The sequence below is a fragment of the Jaculus jaculus genome, chromosome 7 (genome assembly GCF_020740685.1).
Source record: "Jaculus jaculus isolate mJacJac1 chromosome 7, mJacJac1.mat.Y.cur, whole genome shotgun sequence".
Lineage (NCBI taxonomy): Eukaryota > Metazoa > Chordata > Mammalia > Rodentia > Dipodidae > Jaculus > Jaculus jaculus.
The window spans coordinates 4,345,057-4,369,415 of NC_059108.1; the positions used below are offsets into that span (position 1 = coordinate 4,345,057).

At 47.5% G+C, this 24,359-nt stretch overlaps 1 protein-coding gene across 1 annotated transcript in view; it reads left to right on the forward strand.

Moving 5' to 3' along the window:
- Positions 1-83: 83 nt before the first annotated feature.
- Cep89 (centrosomal protein 89) overlaps positions 84-24,359 on the forward strand; it is a 36,789-nt gene continuing 12,513 nt past the window's right edge. The window contains exons 1-11 of the mRNA XM_045155240.1: positions 84-407; positions 1,226-1,332; positions 7,028-7,171; positions 10,318-10,498; positions 11,893-11,995; positions 13,407-13,435; positions 15,874-15,916; positions 17,751-17,969; positions 19,840-19,979; positions 21,289-21,339; positions 21,504-21,587. Of these exons, the coding sequence (XP_045011175.1) occupies positions 369-407; positions 1,226-1,332; positions 7,028-7,171; positions 10,318-10,498; positions 11,893-11,995; positions 13,407-13,435; positions 15,874-15,916; positions 17,751-17,969; positions 19,840-19,979; positions 21,289-21,339; positions 21,504-21,587 (1,140 nt within the window). The 5' untranslated portion in view covers positions 84-368. The remainder of the gene's footprint in view (positions 408-1,225; positions 1,333-7,027; positions 7,172-10,317; positions 10,499-11,892; positions 11,996-13,406; positions 13,436-15,873; positions 15,917-17,750; positions 17,970-19,839; positions 19,980-21,288; positions 21,340-21,503; positions 21,588-24,359) is intronic.

Consider the following 24,359-nt stretch of genomic DNA (forward strand, 5'->3'; position numbering starts at 1 on the left):
GGGGTCCCGGCCTCGGGAGCTCTCCCGGCATCGGCGAGGGGTCCCGGCGTCCCGGCATCAACGAGGGGTCCCGGCGTCCCGGTGTCAGCGAGCGGCCCAGGCCTCGGGAGCTCTCCCGGCGTCAGCGAGGGGTCCCGGCGTCCCGGCATCAACGAGGGGTCCCGGCCTCGGGAGTTCTCCCGGCCTCAGCGAGCGGCCCAGGCCTCGGGAGCTCTCCGGCGTCAGCGAGGGGTCTCAACATCCGCGGGCGCGCCCTCTGGCACTGGCCAGCGCTCTCTGTGTTAACGAGCTGGACTTAGCGAGTGGTCCCCCACTGCGGAGTTTCTGCTTGTAAATCCAACCCCTGGCGGGGCAGCCCTTCAGCAAAGATGCTGCGGAGCTTTCGAAGGAATTGCAGGAGCCAGTTTGTGAGTAGCCCTGTCCGCCCTGTGCTTCGGGCCGGTAGGGCCTGGGACCATGGGTTGAGAGATTGGGGGGGTTGGAATTTGTCCTGAGAGCAAGGCGAGGCAGCGGTACTGGTGAGAACTGCGTTCACTTTAAGAAGCCCTAGTTTTTCGTCTTCTAAAGATGAAAATGGCATTTGTTGCTTGTGACTCTTGCTCACTCTGTAGGGAGAGACACCATTGGGGGCCATGCTGTGGGACCAATGCAGAGGCAAGCTCTCAGTGTCTCAGTTACTCATCTCTGACCAGACGCCTGTCAAGAAGCAACTTCAGAAGGGAGAGTTCATTTGGTCCATAGTATGAGGGTGTATAGTCCATAGTGGTGGGTGGCTCGGTGGCAGGAATGTGTCACATCTCAGCAGACCGGGACAGGGAAGGCAAAAAGGGGAATGCTGGTTCTCTTGTTTTAGTCCATGGGAATGGTACACTGCCCAAATTCAGGCAGTTAATCTCTCTAAAAAAGCCCTCACAGACACATCCCGAGGCCTGCCTCATTAACACCGAAGCATTCATTAATGAAATGAAACATGAGAGTCAGGAGAGCTGCCTTAAGGAGGAAAGGAAGAGAGCCCCCTCCCTCCCACCATGGGCATCCGTGATGGCGGGCACCTGTGATGGCACGCCCTTGGCGGATGCACTCGCCTGGCCAAATGGGAAATGGGAGAAGCGAGGAGGAGTGGGGCGCCCGTGGGACTGCAGGCCAGAAGGGTCAACTTGAGAAGTGGTGACAGGACCCAAGTGATTTCCTCCTCCCGGTGACCTGTTCTGGGTTTCATTTGCAGAAACACATCATCCCTGGCTTGGTCCCCGCTGCTAGCCTGGCCCCAAAGCCAGCAGTGCCTCGAACTCCTCCTCCCCGCAGCCCTGACCCATCTCCAGAGAGACGCAGGTGAGTGTGGGTTCTGCCGTCCTGAGGTCACCCCTGTGCTTGGCCACCAAGTACTGAATCCTGGAACTATTCAGGCTGGCCAAGGAGATCACAAGTGGAGTGACCAGAATGACATCCTTGAAATATTCTCCTCATGGTTCCATAATGTACTTAACCTGGCTTCTCTGCAGGATAATGGACTTGGGCTGTCACCATCAATGTAGCCCTCAGATTTCATGATTGTAATAAGTGCTTTCAAAGTATTGGACCCTGAAGCCCGACACCTCAGATTAACTTTCCTTTCCTCCCTCCTTCCCTCCCTCCTTTCTTCCTTCCTTCCTCACTCCACCCTTCTCTTTCTCCTTTCCCCTCTTTTTCTTCTTTTTTCCTTTCTTTCTTTCTTCCAGAGAGTGGAGCCCAAGACCTTGTGCATGCTGAAATACATATTCAGTCAGGGTAGTAGTAGTATTTTTTTTTTATTTTGGTTTATTTTTATTTGTTTGAAAGTGACAGAGAAAGAGAGAGAGAGAGAATGGGCACGCCAGGGCCTCCAGCCACTGCAAACGAACTCCAGATGCATGCACCCCCTTGTGCATCTAGCTAACGTGGGTCCTGGGGAATCGAGCCTCGAACCGGGGTCCTTAGGCTTCACAGGCAAGCGCTTAACCACTAGGCCATCTCTCCAGCCCAGTAGTAGTACTTTTAAGAGAATTTGGAATTACACAGTCTTTTTTTTTTTTTTCCCAATGCAGGGCCTTACTCTAGCCCAGGCTCACCTGGCACTCACTCTGTAGCTCAGGCTGGCCTTGAACTCACAGCAGTCCTACCTCAGTCTCCCAAGTGCTGGGGCTACATGTATCAGCCACTATATCTGTCTTGACTATTTTGTTTTGTTTTTTGTTTTTCGAGGTAGGGTCTTACTCTAGCCCAGGCTGGCTTGGAATTCACTAAGTAGTCTTAGGATGGACTCGAACTTACAGTGATCCTCCTCCCTCACCTCCTAAGTGCTGGGATTAAAGGCGTGCACCACCACACCCAGCTTTGACTGTTTTTAATTCATTAAAATACATTGACTTTTATTACTAGCAATCAACAAGCACTGATTTCATTCCAGCATGGCACCTTCTTAGTTTTCTTTGATACTAGAATATTCTATACCTCTTGATAGAAATAAAACAAAACATAAAAGGAAAAAAAAACCTCTTTGAACTGCTAGGGTTGTAGCTCAGTAGAGGAGCATTTGCTTAGCTGCTGAGTTCCTTAGCTAGTGAGAGATGCTGTGTTCCATTCCTAATATCAGAGAGAAAAAACAAAAAAAACTTCTGTGTTTACTTTTTGTTTTCTTCAACCAAATTTTGACAGCATAAATGACTTTTTAATTATTAATTACTTTGAGCAAGTCTGGAAAGCACTGAAAAAACAGTGTCTCTGACCTTCTTAGTCACCCTGTGAGAAGGGTCCTGTGGTCCGCTGTATGCTGGGTCACTGCGACATTCAGGTGTCTGTCACTGGCCCAGAATGTGAAGGCTGGCTGTGGAGCTGTGGAGCTGTGGGGCAGCAGCAGTCAGCCATGTCCAGCTCTTCAGTGTTGGTGTTGTGTCCTTGGAACTTAAGTGTTCATGTGGCCATAGTTACGCTTGAGGGCAAGCTTTCCACCTCACTGCCCAGAAAGCACACAAAATGTGCTGCTTCCTGCTGAGCGCATCAGAAAGCCTTCCTCAAGAGCAGCATGGCAGCACACACTTGTCCTCTCAGCACTGGGCTGTGTGGCAAGACTCTGTATATATAAATTCCTAAAGTATTTGCCAAGCTATTTTCCCAAATTGTCCAAATTCTTTTTAATTTTTGTTATTTTTTTATTTATTTGAGAGCAACAGAGGGAGAGAGAGAGAGAATGGGCGCACCAGGACCTCCAGCCACCATAAACGAACTCCAGATGCATGTGCCACCTTGTACATCTGACTTACATGGGTACTGGGGAATCAAGCTTCAAACCAGAGTCCTTAGGTCTCACAGGCAGGCACTTAACCACTAAGCCATCTCTCCAGTCCCCCAAGTTGTCCAGTTTCTTTTCCCACCAGCAGCATGAACCCCTGTTGCTTCACATCTCACCAGCATCTGGTGTGGTCATCTATTTCTATGGATTTATAGATGTTACTCTCAATGGCTAATTTTTATACACATGTCTGTGGGTTTTTGTTTTTGTTTTTGAGGTAGGGTCTTACTTTAGCCCAGGCTGACCTGGAATTCACTCTGTAGTCCCAGGCTGCCCTGAAACTCATGGCCGGTCCTCCTTCCTCAGCCTGCCACGTGCTGGGATTAAAGGCGTGCACCACCATGCCCAACTTTGTAGGTTTTTGAAAGTTGTGAAATGCACAAGTAATCAATGTACAGTTTGTATGGTGGGTTTCCGTCTCCACACTTTCTGAGGAGATGGGCACAAGCTAGCCCATGAGTAATTTAGCAGACAGCTGTCAGCTTGATGTTGAGGTGTACATGTCAAGCTCCCATCTCTCCCGTGGTAATTTTGGGTCTCTGCCCAAGGGGCAGTTTCAGGGATATACTTGTAAGTGTTCATGTTGCGCTCCATCTGTGGGTGGCTGAACAGTCTTTCTTGGCACCCACTGGGAAGCCTGAGTGTAAGCTATCATCTTGGTCAGTTTTTAAAACTTTGAATATAAGGCTGGAGAGAGGAGTTAAGTGCACTTTCTGTGCAAGCATGAGGACCTGAGGCCGCCAGGATTCTAATCTCCAGATTTCAGGTAAATGGATGGGTGTGAAAACACGCACACACACAGACACACACACGTAACCTCAATTCCACAGGGGAGCACAGACCCAAGAGTCGGGAGTTCCGCAAGCTCCAGAATCAGTAAAGAGACTCCACCTTAAGACAAGGCCAAGCAAAAGATTAGTGGTGTGGGACACCCGGCTTTCTGCTCCAGCCACCTTGTCATCCCAACACCTAGGATGCTGAGGCAGGAGGATCTGAAGTTTGAAGCCAGCCTGGGCTCTCCTATATAGTAAGTTCTAGGCAAGCCTGAGCTTTTTTTTTCTTTTTTCTTTTTTTCGAGGTAGAGTCTCACTGTAGCTCAGGCTGACCTGGAATTCACTATGTAGTGTCAGGATGGCCTCAAACTCACAGCAGTCCTCCTACCTCTGCCTCCTGAGTGCCAGGATTAAAGGCATGTTCCACCACGCCTGGCGAGTGAACACTTCTAAAGAAACAAAACCAGGCCTGGAGAGATGGCTCAGAGGTTAAAGGCCCTTGCTGGCAAAGCCTGATGGCCCGGGTTCAATTCTCAGTACCCATGTAAAGCTAGATGCACAAGGTGGTCCGTGTTTCTGGAGTTTGTTTGCAGCAGCAAGAGGACCTATTCCTCCTCCCTCGCTTGCAAATAAAGTTATTTTTTTTGAACAAATGAAAACCTGCTTCTTGTTTTCCTACTATTTCTTCTGAGAGTTCTTTATATATTCAGTTCACAAATCCTTTATCAAAGAAGTGACTTGCAAGTGTTTTTTTCCCTGCATCTATGGATTTTCTCTTTGTTTTTCTGAGCAGTGCTTTCAAAGAGCAGAGGGCTCCTTGTTACAAAAGAATCACTCTCAGTATCACACCTAAGAAATCTTTACCTTTCCCAAGGTACACGGTTTTCCTCATCTGTATTTTAATCTAGAAGTTCTGTGGTTTTCAGTTTTACAGTTAGTTCCTGTGATCCAATGGGAGTTACTTTGTAATGGCATGGGAAATACTGATCCATGTTCTTTCCTCCCTCCCTCCCTTTCTGCCTTCCTCTTTTCTTTCTTTCTTGTTTTTGGTGAGGCAGGGTCTCACTCTAGTCCAGACTAACTTGGAACTCAATCTGTAGCACAGGCTGTCCTTGAACTCACTACAGTCCTCCTACTTCAGCCTCCTGTAGGCAAGACCACCATGTCTGGCATTTTTTTGTTTCTTTGTACATGGCTACTGGGTTGTTCCAGTAGCATTTGATGAAAAGAGCGATTGCATTAGTCTCTATTGCTGGGTAGACAGTTGCACCAAACCTCAGTGTGGATTTTTTGTTTTGCTTGTAGAGCTGGGTTAGAACTGGGGGCTTTGCACATGTTCAGCAGGTGCTTTGCCCCTGAGCTGTGTGCCCAAGCTTGAATTAGTGCTTGAAAACACGAAGCAACAGATGAAAGATACAGCTCGGCAGTTAAGGCGCTTGCCTGCAAAGCCTGATGACCTGAGTGTGGTTCTCCAGGACCCATGTAAAGAGATGCACAGTGCATGCTTCTGGAGTTGGTTTGCAGTGGCTGAAGGCTCTGGAACATCCACTCTCCCCCTCCTCTACTTATCTATCTCTGCTTACATATTAAAAAATATAAAAAAGAAAAAACCATAAAGCAACAGTGTTAATTCCACATCTCATTCAGATTTTCACTTAAATTATTTTCTGTTCATGCTTTTGGTTTTTCTTTCAATTTCATTAATATTTTTCTAGCAATGTAAGCTAGGCTGTTACTCACATTCAGCGTATTTTTCATCTCTAATATTGTCTAAGATGAATTGGTGGTCTTTTTAATAATCTTCCAGTCTCCATGTAGTTTGTTTGTTTTTGCTTTTCAAGGTAGGGTCTCACTCTCATTCAGGCTGACCTGGAATTCACTATGTAGTTTCAGAGTGGCCTCAAACTCTTATCAATCCTCTTACCTCTGCCTCCCAAGTACTGTGATTAAAGGTGTGCATCACCATGTCTGGCTCAACAAACTCTCTTAATTTTCTTTTCTGCTAATTTTCATGTATATGTTCAATTCATAGCAGATTTCAATTAACTGATTATTTTCATCATTTTAAAGCGAGTCATTTTTTGGCATCGGTACCTGTCTGGTTTTCTTTGGTGACAAGATGTAAATGTTACCTTGTTGCTGCTATGCATTTCGTTTGGTGGTGCCGTGAACTTTTTTGGACGCACGTTGGTCGTGAGTACTGGTCTGGTGAGGAGCATCTAGGGCCGGGCTCCACCATGACTGGCTATTCCCTGTGCTTAGCTCCGTCCGACTTCTCAGAGCGCCAGTGTCCTGTGAACAGAAGGCCTTTCCAGTCTGGAACCAGACATGTCCCAGCATGTCAGCATCTGTCCCTACTGCTCTAATGCCCTGGATGGTTCTTCAGCCTCGGAGAATTGCCTCACATGTGGTGCTTAGGAATGTTCTGCTGAGCATGTGGGGCCCTTCTCCGTCTCCAAGGTCTCTGTGTGCAGATCTCCCTTCGGGCACTCCGTCCTGCAAACTCTACATGCCCTGGTGTCCCTGAACACTCACCCGCAGTGTAGGGAGTCTGCCAGGCGCACCCCTGTCCCCCTTCCTGTGCTACTTGTGACCGGAAATTTCCCCAGGCAATAAGCAGGGACCTTTTGAAGACTGTTCTTTTTCTTTTCTTGACTTTTAAAGTCAATAATGTGAATCTATTACTTTTCTTGTATTTTTGAGTATTTTGTAAATATCTGTAAAAATTCCCCTTTAAATTTATGCCTATCTCACTGTGTAGCCCGGGCTGGCCTTGATCCTCCTGCATCAGCCTTCCAAGTGTGACTACAGGTGTGACCTATGCCCCGCCATGACTACAGGCACGCTGTCAGTGCTGATTAGTGACTGCTGCAGTTGACAAGGAAAATCGTGGTCAGTGTTACCTTCAGCTTGGTGGTCACGCCTCCTGCTCTCTTTCTGTCTGTAGGTCTGCTCTGGCTGCAGCCGTTCTGGCTACTACGTTGACAGGACAGACTGTCGCCATTCCCCAGCCTGGCCAGAGATTCCCGCCAGACAGTGACAAGGACATCTTCGCTGAGCCCTGTGCCGCCAACTCGGAGCTAAGGCTTGGGTAGGGGCATATCGCTGCTGTGTGCCTTTCATCAGAGCAGAAGGGGACGCTTGGCATGGTCACCATGTGGGCATGTGTTTATGCCAATCGAAGCCGTCTGATCTTCATCACTGATTTAAGGAGCATTGACCAGAAATATTAATTATTCTTTCATTTTTCTGAGACAAGGTTTTCCTATGTAGCCCAGTGTGGTAGTTTGTTTGGCCCATAGACTCAGTCTTTTTTTTATTTTTATTCTTTTATACTTTGAGGTAGGGTCTTACACTAGCCTTGGTTGTCCTGGAATTCACCATGGAGTTACAGGCTGGCCTTGAACTCACTTCAGTCCTCCTACCTCTGCCTCCCGAGTGCTGGGATTAAAGGTGTGCGCCACCACACCCATATCTTCAGTCACTTTTAAAAATTAATTAATCATGCTGGGTGTGGTGGCACATGCCTTTAATCCCAGCACTCAAGAGGCAGAGATAGGAGGATCGCTATGAGTTCGAGGCTACCCTGAGACTCCATAGTGAATTCCAGATCAGCCTGGGCTAGAGCGAAACCCTACCTGGAAAAAACAAACAAACAAACAAAAACCAAAACAAAAAAACCCTCATAATATTAATTAATTGATTTGCAAGTAGAAAGGGTCGGGGAGAGTGGGCACGCCAGGACCTCTAGCCACTGTAGTTGTACTCCAGATGCATGCGCCACTTTGTGCATCTGCTTTACATGGGTACTGGGGAATTGAACCTGAGTCACTAGGCTTTGCCGACAAGTGCCTTAACCACTAAGCCATCTCTCCAGCCCCCAATGCAGTCATTTTGATTAAAGTTCCGACTTGAGCTCCTAGCAGGCAGATTCCTGCTAGAGGGGGTGTGTCCCTGGGGATGGATTTGAGTCCAGCCCTACGGCGTGTGGAGAGCAGTTTGAGTTCTGGTGTTTTGCACTTGCTGGTGGTGCTGGCTGTCAGTGGCATGTCACTGCTTGGATCTGTGGAAGGGAGCCATCCTCTTCCACTGTTAATGGTGTTCCCCTGGACTCCATGAGCCTGGAAGAAACCCTTTCCTTCCACAAGCTGTCTGGTGGATGTTCGTCCCACCAACACGTAGCTGAATGCAATGCCCAGGATGGCCTCAGACTCGTGATTCTTGTGCTTTAGCCTTCCAAAGAGCTGGGATTGTAGCAATGTGCTATGCTTTGGGATTTTACATCTAAATCTTGACCCCAGCCAGTTGCATTGTATATAATCTTAGCTAGGTAGGAGGTTGAACCAAGAGGATCATTTGAGTTTAGGAGTTCAGTTCTGGCCTGGGAAATGCAGTTGGACCATGCATCAAAAAGAAAAGAAGGGCTGGAGAGATGGCTCAGTAGCTAAGGCACTTGCCGGAGAAGACTAAGGACCCAGGTTTGATTTCCCAGTGCCCACATAAACCACATGCACAAGGTGGTGCATGTGTCTGGAGTCCCTTTGTGGAGGCTGCAGGCTTTTGGGTATCTGATCTCTCCATCTATGTCTCTTATCTCTGCTTGCAAATAAATAAAGTATTTTAAAAATATTTTATTTATTTGTTTGAAAGAGAGAAAGAGGCAGAGAGAGAGAGAGAGAGAGAGAGAATGGGTGCACCAGGGCCTCCAGTCACTGCAAACGAACTCCAGATGCATCCGCCACCTTGTGCCTGTGGCTTAGGTGGGCACTGGGGTATCGAACCTGGGTCCTTAGGCTTCTCAGGCAAGCACCTTAACTACTGAGCCATCTCTCCAGCCCAATAAATAGAATGTTTTTTTTTTTTTTTAAATGTGCTTTGTCTAAAAAGAAATTGCTACCTCTTATAAAGAAAAGAAATCTTGCCTTTGAGATGTTTAAATATGGCCAGTTTTCTTCAAGGATGAATTACACTTTGTCTGAATAGGGTTTAATGATAAGGAAATAGTTCTTAAATTCACTGGAAAGACAAAGGATATAAGACCATGAGAAGAAAACTGGAAAGGAGGATCCCTAGCCAGGGGTGTGTGGGGGGGGGGGGTTGGATCAGCACCATTGTATTTCAAACCCAGCTTTAAGTAGTGAAATTGTGCAAGACCAGTTTAGTGGCTGAGCGGTGCCTGTGATGCCCTAACAGTGACCTAGTGCTCATGGGCCTGTGGACTCTAATAGACAGCTCTACAGACTGGTCATACACCAAAAGAAGTTCCTATTGTATGAAAGACTTGCTCTGGATAGTGTCAAGGGGAGGTGACTGCTAGTTACATTTGTTGTTGTTGTTGTTAATTTTTATTTATTTGAGAGCGACAGAGAAAGAGGGAGAGGGGCGGGAGGAGAGAGAGAGAATGGGTGTGCCAGGGCCTCCAGCCACTGCAAACGAACTCCAGATGCATATGCCACATTGTGCCTCTGGCTTATGTGGGTCCTGGGGAATTGAGCCTCGAACTGGGGTCCTTAGGCTTCACAGGCAAGTGCTTAACTGCTAAGCCATCTCTTCAGGCTGACCTAGAATTCACTATGTAGTCTCAAGTTGGCCTTGAATTTATGGTGATCCTTCTACGTCTGCCTCCCAACTGCTGGGATTAAAGGCGTGTGACACTACGCCCAGCTTGCTAGTTACTTTTTTTTTTTTTTTTTGAGTTAGGGTTTCATTTTAGTCCAGGCTGACCTGGAATTCACTATGTAGTCTCAGGGTGGCCTCAAACTCACCGCGATCCTTCTACCTTAGTCTCCCGAGTGCTGAGATTAAAGGCGTACACCTCCACACCTGGCTGTAGACTCACTTAAAAAAAAATTACTTATTTATTTGAAAGAGAGGGAGAAAGAATGAGTGAGCCAGGACCTCCAGCTACTGAAAATCCCCTTATGCATCTGCCTTATGTGGGTAATGCAGAATGGAATCAGGATCTTTTGGCTTTAGTAGGCAAACACCTTAACCACTAAGCCATCTCTCCAGCCCGCTAGTTACTTTTAGAGCAAGCATTTAAAATGTCAAAAAGTAGGCTTTGGCCAGGAATGGTGGCTCACACCTGGAATTCCAGCACTTTGGAGTGGGAGGTGGGAGGATCATGAGCTCAAGGTGAGGCTTAGCTGTCTCAAGGGAAGAAAAAGGAGGATGGGTGTAAATATCAAGTCAAATGCTAACTTACTTGTTTATTTTGTCTTTAATGTGATCATACAGGTCTGGTTGGCAGAATGGGCCTGGAAGAACTTCACCATCCTGTGAGACGTCAGACTATGGTGAAGAAGGGGAGACTGAAACGCAGGGGTCCTCCAGCTGCAAGGACCTGCAGGAGGACAGCAGCTGCAGAGACGCGGGAGGCCACAGAGACGCTGAGTGCACTGTCCCACACAGACGCCAGGTGACCGAGCCCACCGCCGCTTCTCCCCGGTCGCCTTCACGTGCTGTGAAGAGCGCACGAGCAGGCGCCTCTGTTCTCTTCTGATTCCGTTCCTTTTGCTCTCCCAGTCTCCCCAGCCCTTTGTCCTGTTTGCTTTGCTCTTCGCTCTTCCTTCTGCCTGGGTAGGCTCAAGCTCAAACCTCTGTGCATCCACGTTCCTAGTGTAGGTTTCTGTTTCTTTTCCTTTTCCTTTTTCTTTTAGTTTTTTGAGGTAGGGTCTCACTCTGGCCCAGGCTGACCTGGAATTCACTGTGTAGTCTCAGCCTGGCCTCGAACTCACAGTGATCCTCCTACCTCTGCCTCCCGAGCGCCCGGCCCTACTGTAGTTTTCTGTGAGAAGCATAGTTTTGCTCTCTCCGTAAAACCCCGCAAGCTCAAGTACCATCACGTACCCATAATGTGGATGCACACTGCCCACTTCCATCCACCGCTGACAACATGACCATTGCTGGTCCTGGACCTCTCCATGCCGGGAAGTTGCATGTCTTTTGCATGGTGACCCAGGCTGTTTGGCCCTGGGAGAGACATAGCCGGAGGTCATTTGCCCTCCCCCACCTCCGATGATGAGTATGTTGGGAGGTCTGTCTGCTGCTTCTCCTCAGTGGAAACACATGCAGAGCCTGGAAAACTAGAGGTTTCAGCTCTTGCCTCTGCAGTGCTCTTGTGATGGGCATCTTGCTGCAAGCCATGAAGGTGTCCCTCCTATGGCCCAGTATAGTCCAGCTCAGCCCAGCCAATCCCCAACGCAGTTTTCCTGCAGCTTGGGGAGGTGAGGGAGGATCTTTAGAGCACCAGTCTCTACTCTTGTGACCCTGCCCTCCAGAACCCGGCCAGTCAGAGTGCCTCAAAGGGACAGTTTCCTGGCCCTGGCACCATGCACGGCGCCTGTGAAGGAGCTAATCAGACAGTGGTGGGCAGACCTCCCTTACCTCAGCAAATGACCACTGGTGGACTGACAGCAAACAGCATGGCTTGGAGCAGGTCCCCCAGTGGGCCGGCACTTTGTCACCCACAGACTTGCATAAAGCAGCAGCACTGCCTGCGAGGACAGCATAGGGGACTGTCCTGAGAGAAGTGAGGTGGCCCTTTCTCTTAGCTGGTCCCCTCAGGAGTGTAGAAGGGAAGCCAGCGGCATGGCAGGGCCAAGGGCTCTCCACAGCCTAGGCATAACTGTCCGAGCTCTTCTGCCCAGACTGCCCACAAGGAGGGCCCTGGCTCGTTCTCTCCCACCAGGCATAGCCCCTTTCACCTAGGTGCCCAGGACACCATAGCACTGGGGAAGGTCTGAAGTAAGACGACTCAGTGGTCAGAACACAGATGCAGCTAATGCCACCTCTGTCTCTTGTAACAACAAGGTGCCATTGTCCCACGAAGTATCCAGTGGAGAGGATGGTGTTTCTGAGCTGGATGGACGTTCAAGCTCCTCATCTTCTAGATCACTGTGTGTGCAACAAAAAGGTAAGGAAACAACTAAATGAAGGAGCTTTTTATGATAAATACTGGTTACCAATACTGGTGCCACGGCAGTTTCTTGTTATGACTCTGCAATTCTAACTAGGAATGTATTTGAAATTTATTTTTCACCACAAATGAGTATTTCCCATTCATTGCCTGGATGTTAGAGCAGCCTTGAAAATAAGGATGCTCGGCCTGGAGAGATGGCTTAGTGGTTAAGCGCTTGCCTGTGAAGCCCAAGGACCCCGTTTCGAGGCTCAATTCCCCAGGACCCACGTTAGCCAGATGCACAAGGGGGCACACGCATCTGGAGTTTGTTTGCAGTGGCTGGAGATGCTGGCGCGCCCATTCTCTCTCTCTTTCTCTCTGCCTCTTTCTCTCTCTGTCTGTCGCTCTCAAGTAAATAAGAATAAACAAAAAAAAAAAAATAAGGATGCTCACTTGGAAATCTTTCTGTCTATTATCTGAGCTCTGAGAACTCACGGGGCAGAGAATTCTGTATTTACTCTTCAGCAGAGAGTAAAAGAAAGCACTAGAGAATGGGTGTGGCACGGCCTCTTGCAAACAAACCCAAACCCAAAACAACAACAACAACAACAAAACCCCAAACTCCAGATGCACGCACCAGTTTGTGCATCTGGCTTTCCAGGAATTGAACCTGGGTCGACAGGCTTTGCCGGCATGCAGGCACGGGATTTAACACAGGCCTTGGCAGCAGGCTGCGCCTTTCCCTTTGCTCCTGTGAGTGAGCATGTCACCACACTAGCTGAGGGTCTAGCCACCGTGGACCATCAGCGAAGGGTCTGAGGCATGGATATGCTCCTGGTACCACTGGGGAACTGTGCACTGGCACTTGTATATATTTTATTTGGCATAGTGAGAGAAAGATGGGCAAGTCAAGGCCACGCTTGCCCTGGAACCTGCTCTCCATGTGCTGCAGTCAGGTTCACATTGCCGGCAGAAATCACCCAACCAAGCAGCTTGTGTGGAAAAAGCAGGTTTATTTTGGCATATAGACTCAAGGGGAAGCTCCATGATGGCAGGGAAAACAATGGCATGAGCAGAGGGTGGACATCACCCCCTGGCCAACATCAGGTGTTCAATAGCAAACAGGAGAGTGTGCCAAACATTGGCAAGGGGAAACTGGCTGTAACACCCACAAGCCCGCCCCCCAATAGTACACTGCCTCCTAGAGGTGTTAATTCCCAAATCTCCATCAGCTGGGAACCTAGCATTCAGAACACCTAAGTTTATGCGGGACACCTGAATCAAACCAGCATGCCACGTGACCTTGCTTGAAATCTGTCCCAGCCGGGGACCTTGTTCCGCTCATCTCAGCAAGGTGAGTCTCTGTGGTTGTACTCTTCTGAGTTGTCAGACTTCTCATGCCCTTTCATCTTTTCTTTGTTATCAGATGGCAAACAACTTGTTCTGGATTTAAAGGTAAGTTTATTCTTAAAACTTCACATTTTCAAAGAGATTTTCCACCATAATTCTTGTTTGTTTATTCATTTTTAAATACCTCAAGCATCTGAACTGGGCCATTCTATGTGTGTGTGTCTGTGTTGTATTTAACATTAAATTATTTGCAAGCTGAGAGACAGAGAGAGAGAAAGGAAGAAAGAGCAAGCGAGCATGCCAGGGCCTCTAGCCATTGCAAATGAACTCCAGATAAATGTGCCACTTTGTGCATCTGGCTTCATGTGGGTACTGGGGAATTGAACCCAAGTTGTTAGGTTTTGCAGGCAAGTGCCTTAACCATTGAGCTATCTCTCCAGCCCCAATTCTTTTTTTGTAGCATGTGCTTTCTGTCCTTGATTTCTATTTGTATACTGTACTACAATTGCTGATTTTTATTTATGGAATCATCCTTGCATCCCTGGAATAAACTAATTTGAAGTTTATTTTTGTTTTGTTTTGTTTTTTGAGGTAGGGTCTCACTTCAGCCTAGGCTGACCTGAAATTCACTATGTAGTCTCAGGGTGGCCTCGAACTCACAGTGATCCTCCTACCTCTGCCTCCCTAGTCCTGAGATTAAAGGCGTGCGCCACCACGCCCGGCTTGCCAACTTGTTGTTTTAATTTCGTCATAGTCATAGTCGTGTGATTTCTGGATTTAGAAAAAAAAATCTTCCCATGAGAGTTTTTCCCATTGGAAGCTTTATTTAAGAAATTCTCGGGCTGGAGAGATGGCTTAGCGGTTAAGCGCTTGTCTGTGAAGCCTAAGGACCCCAGTTCGAGGCTCGGTTCCCCAGGTCCCACGTTAGCCAGATGCACAAGGGAGCGCACACGTCTGGAGTTCGTTTGCAGAGGCTGGAAGCCCTGGCGCGCCCATTCTCTCTCTCTCCCTCTGTCTGTCTTTCTTCCTGTGTCTGTCGCTCTCAAATAAATAAATTAAAAAAAAAAAAAAAAGAATATAGGAGCCAGGTGTAGTGGCACATGCCTTTAAAAAAAAAAAGAAATTCTCTCTCTCCTCTTTTTTTTTCTTTCCTGGTTTGTTTTTGTTTTTAAGGTAAGGTTTTGCTGTAGTTCATGCTGACCTGGAATTCACTATGTAGCCTCAGGGTGGCCTTGAACTCACAGTGATCCTCCTACTTCTGCTTCCCAAGTGCTGTGATTAAAGGCATGTGCCACCATGCCCTCATTTAAATACTTGTAGAGTGTGAGGAACCACACTTTCCAGAGTTTAGTATGGAAATAGTGCATGAAGAGGTTAGAGATCAACGGCATAGTTTGTAGAATAGCATAGTTGTGCAGCAGAAGCAAGCTGTCCCCATAAGTTGTAGAAGCGATGGCAGTTTTAGTAACTGATTGGCAAACATAGGAATGGTGTCCATTTAATTTCAGTTGTATGATGTTGTAAAATTTAAAAATTGAACATTTCTCAGCTAGGTGTGGTGGCACACGCCTTTAATCTCAACACTTGGGAGGCAGAGGTAGGAGGATCATCATGAGTGAGTTTGAGGTCACCCTGAGACCACACAGTGAATTCCAGATCAGCTTGAGCTAGAGTGAGACCCTACCTTAGAAAACAAGAACAACAACAACAAAAATCCACATTTTCTAAACAGGTGTAATGGGTCACACCTGTCATCCCAGCAGGTGGGAGGGTGAAGCAAGAGAACCAAGAGTTAAAGGCCAGCCTGGGATACAGAGTGAGACCCTGTCTCCAAAAACCAAGACAAGGGGCTGGGGATGACTTAGCAGTTAAAAGCACTTGCTTGCAAAGTCTGCTGGCCTAGGTTCAATTCCCCATACCCACATAAAGCTAGACAGGCACTTGTTTTCAGCAGAAGAGACCCTGGTGTGTGTGGTGCATGTGTGCATACACGTGTAAATAAATAAGGTAGAATACAAATCACATTCCACAGGAAGATTAATTAATAACCTGTGTGCAGTAATTAGAACCTTAACAGCAACCACACTCACTCATCATGGGGAGTTTGGTGACAGCTCACACACAACCTTTCCTTCTCAGTTTCAGCTTGAGAAGCAAGGTTGTATGGTGACCTCTACTCGGTCCTTTGGAAACACACTTTGCTGCGGTTTGCAGGTCCTTTATTTTGTATCCCAGTGAGAACTGGCCCTGCCTGTGCATCTCTGCCTGGCACTTGCTGCCATGTCGCATACCATCCAGTGTAAAGACAGTCACTGGTCACAGACAAGGGAGCTGGAACAGGACTTCCCCACCCAGCAGAGGCCCAGGAAGGGGGTGCTGGAAGGTGTAAGATTCAGTCACGACAGTTGTGGCTAAAGCCAAGAGCCGTGAGACACGAGGGAGAAGGTGCTCTTCTCCACCCGGCCTCCAGGGCCTCGCGCTGTGTCCGTCCACTGCGAGAAGATGCTCGGACTTTGCTCACACTCAGGTTTGTTTCTCCCTAGGATGGAAACGCGCCGTTACCCGAGAAACCTCCTCCCTTCCCAGGTACCGGCCTTGATGGTGCTCGACACGCTTACGGTTTCCGAGAATACCCCGAGTCGTGTTGTTCTTCTGAAAATGAAGCTCGCTTTTCCCTGTGCTTCAGCTTGGGAGAGCTGTCAGTTGTCAAACTTAGGCCTTTGACCCTCCCCCAAAATAGATACTGGTTCTGTTGTTCCCTTTTCTTTCAAGACTGAGTTTCACTATGTAGCCCAGGCTAGCCTGGAACTTGTGATTCTCCTGCCTCAGCTTCCCTAATATGGTTGCAGTGTGTACCACGACACCTGGCCTTGCAGTCTTCTTGCTCCTTTCTTTTTTACTTTTTTTCTTTTTTTTTTTTTTCGAGGTGGGGTCTCACTCTAGCCCAGGCTAACCTGGAATTCACTATGTAGTCTCAGGATAGCCTTGAACTCAAGGTGATCCTCCTACCTCTGCCTCTGTGCTGGGATTAAAGGCGTGCACCACCACACCGGCTTTTGTTGTTGTTGTTGTTGTTGTTGTTTTTCAATTCTTCTTTCTTAAAATTTTCTGCGTCCTCTGTTGTCCCCTCCGGGTGCCCCCAGCTGTGGCATTCCTCAGTCTCTCTCCGAAGCAGCCCTTCCGGCTATACCATGTGTGCTGGCCTCAGCTCACCTGCCTCCTCCTCTGCTTTCACCTGCTCTCTCCCATGGGCTCCTTGTGTGGGCAGTGGGCAGGCTAACACGAAAGTTGATGGTGCCTGTGGAATGACAAAACTTACAACTAGTTTAGTTCAGGAACCTTTTTTGGCTCTGTTTGCAGTTCCCTGTCATACAACTCATCGTGACATAGAGTTAATTAGCCGTCCAGTGAGCTGAGCAGAAGGGGCAGATGGTCCAGACAGAAGGGCTGTGCAGGGGCTGGAGAGATGGCACAGTGGTTAGGGAGCTTGCCTACAAAGTCTGATGAGCCTGGTTCAGTTCCCCAGTGCCCACATAAAGCCGGATGCACGAGGTAGCACATGTGTCTGGAGTTCATTTGCAGTGCTAGAGGCCCTGGTGCACCCATTCTCTCTGTCTTTCTTCTCTCTCTCTTTCTCTGCTTGCAAATAAATTAATTGAAAAGGAGAGGCTGCAGTAGGCAGGTCATTTCAGTTATCTTTCTTCTGAGGGGAACAGGGAGAGAAAACAATAAGAAAATAGCTGATTAGTTAATACCAGGCTAATTCAGGTTACTTATTTTTAAGGATAAAAGAAGAGTTTAACTCCTTACCATGCTGGGTGAAATGGGCCCAAGTGGGAAATCATCTCTCTTGAGGTCAGATGACAACCTATTGAAACTTAACAGTTGAGTGACTTGGGCTTTGGTACGAGTGGCTCCATGGTGACTTTTAGTCTGGTCTGGGGGTCCAGTCCAAGAGCTTAGCTCCAAACAGTGGCTGTGTGTATGTGTTTTCTCTCAGTTCACTCTCACTCCCACACCCAGGCAGTCCTGAGCTCAGCTCCGTGTGACCTGTCTCCCACTGTCTGCTGCTCTGCCCCATGCCAACCCACATCTTCCCGGCTGCTTGAAGGACTGGGGTGGGGTTCTTCATTGTCAGACGTTGGCCCCAAAGCCTTTCTCCTTTCTGTCTCAGGTGGCCTTCAGGGTGAGACCTCCGCTTTGCCTCACACACAGTGCATGGCTTCCTGTGTCCCTTCTGTCACACCACCCACTCTAGCCTCCTCCACCACTCACTCATCCTAGAGAGGCCATTCTTGCAGGGACCAAGGACACAGCTCCAAGCCTGATGTGAAGTTGTTGCATACAGTTTTTGGAATAAAGCGCTGTGCTTGTTGATGTCAATGGTAAGTACCCAAGCCTTTCCTCTGTGCCTTTTTAGATACAAGTGGTCGAGTATCTCAAAGGTGCATTGAAATAACCAAAGAAAGGCTCAAGGAATTACAAAGAGAGAACTTGCTCATGATCTCTACGAATCAAACCCTCAGCCTTGAACTGTTTACAACAAAACAGGAAATGAACAAGTTACAATTACAGCTTGAGACAATGGAGGAAGACAGCAGAAGGCTGAAGGAGGCTGAGAGAGCATCTTCCCAGAAAGGTGAGAGCCGACAGGACTTTACTTGCTAAAAAAACATTTTTATGGCTGGAGAGATGGCTTAGCAGTTAAGGCACTTGTCAGTAAATCTTAAAGACCCAGGTTTGATTCCCCAGTACCCATGTAAGCCAGATGCACATGATGGTGCATGCATCTGGAATTTGTTTGAAGTGTCATGGTAAGGAGTTAATCTCTCTCTCTTTCTCTCAAGTAAATAAATAAATAGAATATTTTTAGGGCTGGAGAGATGGGTCAGTGATTAAGGCACTTGTCTGCAAAGCCTAAGGACCCAGGTTCGACTCCCCAGTACCCATATAAAGCTATATGCACAAGGTGGCACATGTATCTGGAATTTGTTTGTAGTGGCTGGAGGCCCTTGCATGCCCAATCCCTGTCTGTCTGTCTGTCTCAAAATAAGTAAACAATAAATATTTAAAAAAATATGTTTAGAGAAACAAACAAACAAAAAAATACTGGGCACACCTTTAATCCCAGCACTCAGGAGCCTGAGGTAGGAGGACTGCTGTGAGTTCAAAGCCAGCCTGAGACTTCATAGTGAATTCTAGGTCTTCCTGGGCTACAGCTAGACCCTACCTTGAAAAACCAAAAAATAATTTTTTTAAATGTATTTATTAGTGAGAGAGTGAGTGTGTGAATGTATGGGTGCCCCAGGGCCTCTTGCCACTACAGATAGGCTTCAGATGCCTGTGCCACTTTGTGCATCTGACTTTATGTGGGTACTGGGGACTCGAACCTGGGCCAGCAGTCATTGAAAGCAAGTGCCTTTAATTGCTGAGCTATTTCCCCAGCTCTCACTTTATTTATTCTGAGAGATAATATTTCATCTTGTATTTTTGACGTTTCTGTGGCTAGCTTATATTGTAATTAAGATGTTTCCATTATACTTTCTGAGGTTTAATTTTATCTGTATCATTATATTAAGCTTCAAACACTCATTCATGTGTATTACACACACACACACACACACAAAACAGAGTTCACTACCACTAAACTTACATGGGAGCAAAAAGCAAAATGGCTAGAAATATATTTATTATAACATTAACTCAGTGTTTTTCTTTTTATTTAAAAAATTTATGTATGTATATATGTGTGTGTGTATATATATGTACATATATATATATATATATTTTGTTGTTGTTACTTTTTCAAGGTAGGGTTTCACTCTAGCCCAGGCTGGCCTGGAATTCACTATGGAGTCTCAGGGTGGCCTCGAACTCACGGCGATCCTCCTACCTCTACCTCCCAAGTGCTGGGATTAAAGACGTGCGCCACCATGCCCGGCTTACATATTATTTTTATTGACAACTTCCATAATTGTAAACAATATCCCATGGTAATTCCCCCCCCCCATTTCCCCTTTGAAACTCCACTCTCCATCATATCCCCTCCCCTTCTCAATCAGCCTCTTTCTTATTTTGATGTCATCATCTTTTCCTCCTATTATGATGGTCTTGTGTAGGTAGTGTCAGGCACTGTGAGGTCATGGATATCTAGGCCATTTTGTGTCTGGAGGAGCATGTTGTAAGGAGTCCTACCCTTCCTTTGGCTCTTACATTCTTTCTACCACCTCTTCTGCAATGGACCCTGAGCCTTGAAAGGTGTGATAGAGATGTTTCAGTGCTGAGCACTCCTCTGTCACTTCTCAGCACCATGGTGCCTTCTGAGTCATCCCAAGGTCAGTGCCATCTGAAAAGAGAAGCTTCTCTAAAAGTGAGAGTAACAATATATGGGTTTGAACATTAAGAGAAGTGCTTACTGGGCAGTTTGGTGAACATAGTACATACATTTAGCCAGATAGCAGCGGATGTTACATCCCTAGGGCTCATGACTAACTCGGTGTTTTCAATAGTTGCATCTGAACTACTTTCTCTAAAGAAACAAGCCCACGAACTCACGGCTGAAAATGAGAGCTTGAAAATGCTTGTGCATCGTTTGAACACAGAACTGAGTCGCTATCAAACAAGGTTCAGGCATTTGTCCGAGGAAGAGGTAATGTTTCTATTTATTAAGAACCCGATTTTCAAGCCAGGCATGGTGGCGCACACCTTTTTTTTTTTTTTTTTTTTTATGAGAACACCCACTAAATTTATTAAAATCTGTATGAGTCATAAGGAAGCCTTCACCTATAACCCACAAGATGTTTTGGTTTTCTTAATTTTTTCATTAATAATTTCCATCATATATTTATAAAAAATACCCCATGGTAATATCCTCCCTCCCCCCACTTACCCCTTTGAAACTCCATTCTCCATCATACCCCCTCCCCATCTCAATCAGTCTCTCTTTTACTTTTGATGTCATGATCTTTTCCTCCTCTTATGATGGTCTTATGCAGGTAGTGTCAGGCACTGTGAGGCCATGGATATGCAGGCCATTTTCTGGAGGGAGCATGTTGTATGGAGTCCTGCCCTTCCTTTGGCTTTTATAGTACACACCTTTTTTTAAATCCCAGCCCTCTCGGGAAACAGAGTAGAGGATCGCAGTGAGTTCAAGGCCACCCTGAGACTACATAGTGAATTCCAGATCTGCCTGAGCTCGAGTGAAACCCTACCTCAAAAAAAAATTAATTAAAAATACAAAAAAATTGTATTTTCTTTTAAATATTACTGTGGCAAGCTGGGCGTGGTGGCGCACGCCTTTAATCCCAGCACTCAGGAGGCAGAGGTAGGAGGATCGCCATGAATTCGAGGTCACCCTGAGACTCCATAGTGAATTTCAGGTCAGCCTGGGCTTGAGTGAGACCCTACCTTGAAAAAACCAAAAAAAAAAAAAGAAAGAAAGAAATATTACTGTGGCAAGAAATATAAGGTCAGAAGACCAGGCCTTTGCTCTTAGAAAGCACAGAGACATGAGTGACAGACGTACTGTGATTTAGTAAATGAAGGATTTGTTTGTAGGAAGGTAGACTCTGAAGGATCTGGAAGAGAGGAATTGCTCTCCAGTGTTTCCGGAATCACTTTACCTCGTGTGCGTATGCATGGATGTGTACCCTGCAGGAGAATGCGCCCTGCTGTAGATTCAGAACAATCCAGGGACCGGGAAGACGGATCTGTGGTCAAAAGCACTAGCTTGCAGAGTCTTCTGGCCCAGGTTCAGTTCCCAAGCCACCCATGTAAGCTGGACCTAAAAAGTGCTACAGGCATCTGGTGTTTGTTTGCAGTGGGGAAAGATCTTGGTGTGCCCATACACATATTATCCCTCCCCACACACATACACACATACACACATACACGCAAATAATAAGGCTTGGGATTTCAGAGTATAATTCATCTTTTGTTCAACATGTGTTTATTCTCAGAGAGTTCACACTGAAGGCCTTCCCAAGAAGGGCCCTATACCACCCTGGTCGGTAAGTGAAAGTTATTTAATTTCAGACCCCTATTTGCTGGGCTGTGTTTGCCAAACTATTAAGAACCTTCCAAAATAAGTGTTTTCTTGCTTAAAAAAAGTTGTTGGTTGAGTTTTGATGTGACAGATGTGTGACCATCTTTTGCTTGATGACTCCGTGTTCAGGTGGATTTAAAGTCCCTTTCACCTTTGCTGATGGCTTATGAAGACAGAATGAACGAGAAGGACGAGCTCAGGGCCAGCCTGGAGGTAGGTCAGCAGGTGTCTCAGAAGAGACAAGGTTTATAAAACTAAAGCCTGCTTCACGCCGGGGCCACGCATTGAAGGCAAGTGTGCCCAACATGTTTGCTACAGAAAAGGAGGGAGGAGTGTGGTAGGTGGGAGGGGAAAAGGAAGTGACTGAGAGCAGGAGGGGGGATGGGCATGGGATGGGAGGAGTGTGCAGGGAAGGCTGGCCCTTGCTGGAGGCTGTGCTTGGGACAGGCGCCCCTTGTGGCTGGGAACTTGGGGTTCAGGAGGGAGCGTGGCTTTGGGACAGACACCCCATGCATCTGGAATCTTGGGGTTCAGGTGGGAGCTGTGGCTTGGGACAAGCACCCCATGTGGCTAGGATCGTACAGTTCAGAAAATGTAGTGAGGAGGCTCACAGTTGTTAGTACTTTGCAACTACAAACCCTACTTTTAGAAGGGCCATTTGGGGTCAGGTGTGGTGGTGTGCACCACTAATCCCAGCACTCAGGAGGCAGAGGTAGGAAGATCACTGTGAGTTCGAGGCCACCCTGTGACTACATAGTGAATTCCAGGTCTAGAGTGAGACCCTACCTCGAAAAATCAAGAGAGAAGCGGGCGGGGGGGAGGATTTGGGCAGCCAGAGAAGATTATAGGCTGGAGTGTTTTAGTCAGACTTACACTCAATTCCCCAAAGCACAGGCCCAGAGAGGTGCCATAGATGAGTGTGGGGAGCACTTGGATGTAAGGACTGTCTTTCTGGCTGTTGACTCTGGGGTCCTGGACGGGCTCTGGCAGAGGCTCCTTCTCTTCAGGAAGACCGTGCTGCTCAGGCGTCCAGGATGCCTCCCGGGTCTTTCCCTGCTGCCTCCTCCTGGGTCCTCACTAAGTGACCAAGTAGACTTCTGGATTGAAGGATCCACAGAGGGAAGGATTTGGGTTTACAGGGCCAGAGTAGGAAGAGTTCTTTTGGGCCACTTGTCTTGGCTGGCAGTCCTGCATCCCATGAACCTCTCCTGCTCCGTCCATGAACCTTCATGGCTGACTGCTAGTCATGTAATTTTTTTTTCCTTTCTGGTATTTTGGAGTTAGGGTTTCCAGCCTGGGCTGACCTGGAACTCACTCTGTAGCTGAGGCTGGTCTCAAATTCATAGCCATTGTCCTGCTTCAGACTCCTGCGTGCATCACCATGCCCAGCGTGGATTCTCAGTTTTGTTTTGTTTTGTTTTGTTTTAATTTGAGAGAGAGAGAATTGGCCTCAGCCACTGAAGTTGAACTGCAGACTCTTGCACCACCGAGCGGGCATGTGTGACCTGCGCTTGCCTCACCTTTGTGCATCTAGTGAGAGTCAGACTGGGTCCTTAGGCTTTGTAGGCAAGCGCCTTAACTGCTAAGCCATCTCTCCACCACCCCCCCTTAATTATTTAAAAGAGCATGAATTTATCTTGTGCTCATTGATACAAATGAGCATGATAATATGGTTAATAGTTGGGTACAGTGTCTCAACCAGTGTCAAGCTACTTTTCCTATGAAGAGCAGTTAGGACACACTTAGGCTCTCTGAAGCCTGAGTCTCTGTCACAGAGACTCAGCCGCACTGCTGCAGCACAGAGATGGCGCAGGCCACCCGTGAGTGACACACTGTGCGCCCAGGAAAACTGGCCTCCAAAATGGGCAGCTGGCCTGTTGGCTTTAGTTTGCCCAGACACCTCAGAGGAGAGCCAGGTGACCTGCAGGCACATGGGGTTAGGTGAGAGGAGGCACTTGGCAATCCTGCTTTAAGAGATCAGCAGTGCGCTGGGCTGTGACTCCCTGGTGGAGTACCTGCCCAGCCTGCCCAAGAGCCTGGGCTCAGTCTAGCACCACAACTCCAGTAGTCAGTCAAAACACATGTAAGCATATATGTCTGATAGTTGGGAGACCAGTATTTCCCGTCTTCCTCCCCTGCCCCCGAGTAAATATTGGCACCTAAGATTCTCACAGGGGCCCGCACAGGGCACTGAGGCCAGCAGGCACTGGCTGGGGAAGACAGTGGAGATCAGGAGCAGGGTCATAAACATGAGCACAAGCAGCCAGAACCCGCCCACCTGCGGCCTCATGTCAGGGTGGATGGCTGACGAGAGGAGGGATGGAGCCCTGAGCATGGCATGGGCAAGCTTAGCCTCAGGTCTGCCTTGACTCTTCCCCACCCACACAGGCTTTCAAAGGGATAGAAAGCTTCTGCTTTTTACATAAAAATCCAGTTCATCTTCTAAAGTCCTGAAACTAGACATTCTAGCAACTCTGCCATTTTAATCTCTCTTTAAAAAAAATTTTTTTAAGCTGGGCATGGTGGCTCACACCTTCAATCCCAGCACTCGGGAGGCAGAGGTAGGAAGATTGCCATGAGTTCAAGGCCACCCTGAGACTCCATAGTGAATTCCAGGTCAGCCTGGGCCACAGTGAGACCCTACCTCGAAAAGCCAAACAAAAAATTTTTATTAAAGTTTTTATTTATATATATATTAGAGAGAGAGAGAATGAGAATGGGCATGCCAGGACCTCTTGCCATTGCATATGAACTCCAGATGCTTGCACAACCATGTGCATCTGGCTTAAGTGGGACCTGGAGAATTAAACCTGGGTCCTTAGGCTTTAAAGGCAAGTGCCATAACCACTAGGCTGTCTCTTCAGCCTTCTTTTGTAAATTTCCATGTATTTGGCAACTATTTCAGAGAGATGGCGTGGCGGCTAAGGTGCTTGCTTGTGAAGCCTAAGGAGGCAGGTTAGAGTTCCCCAGATCCCACGTAAGCCA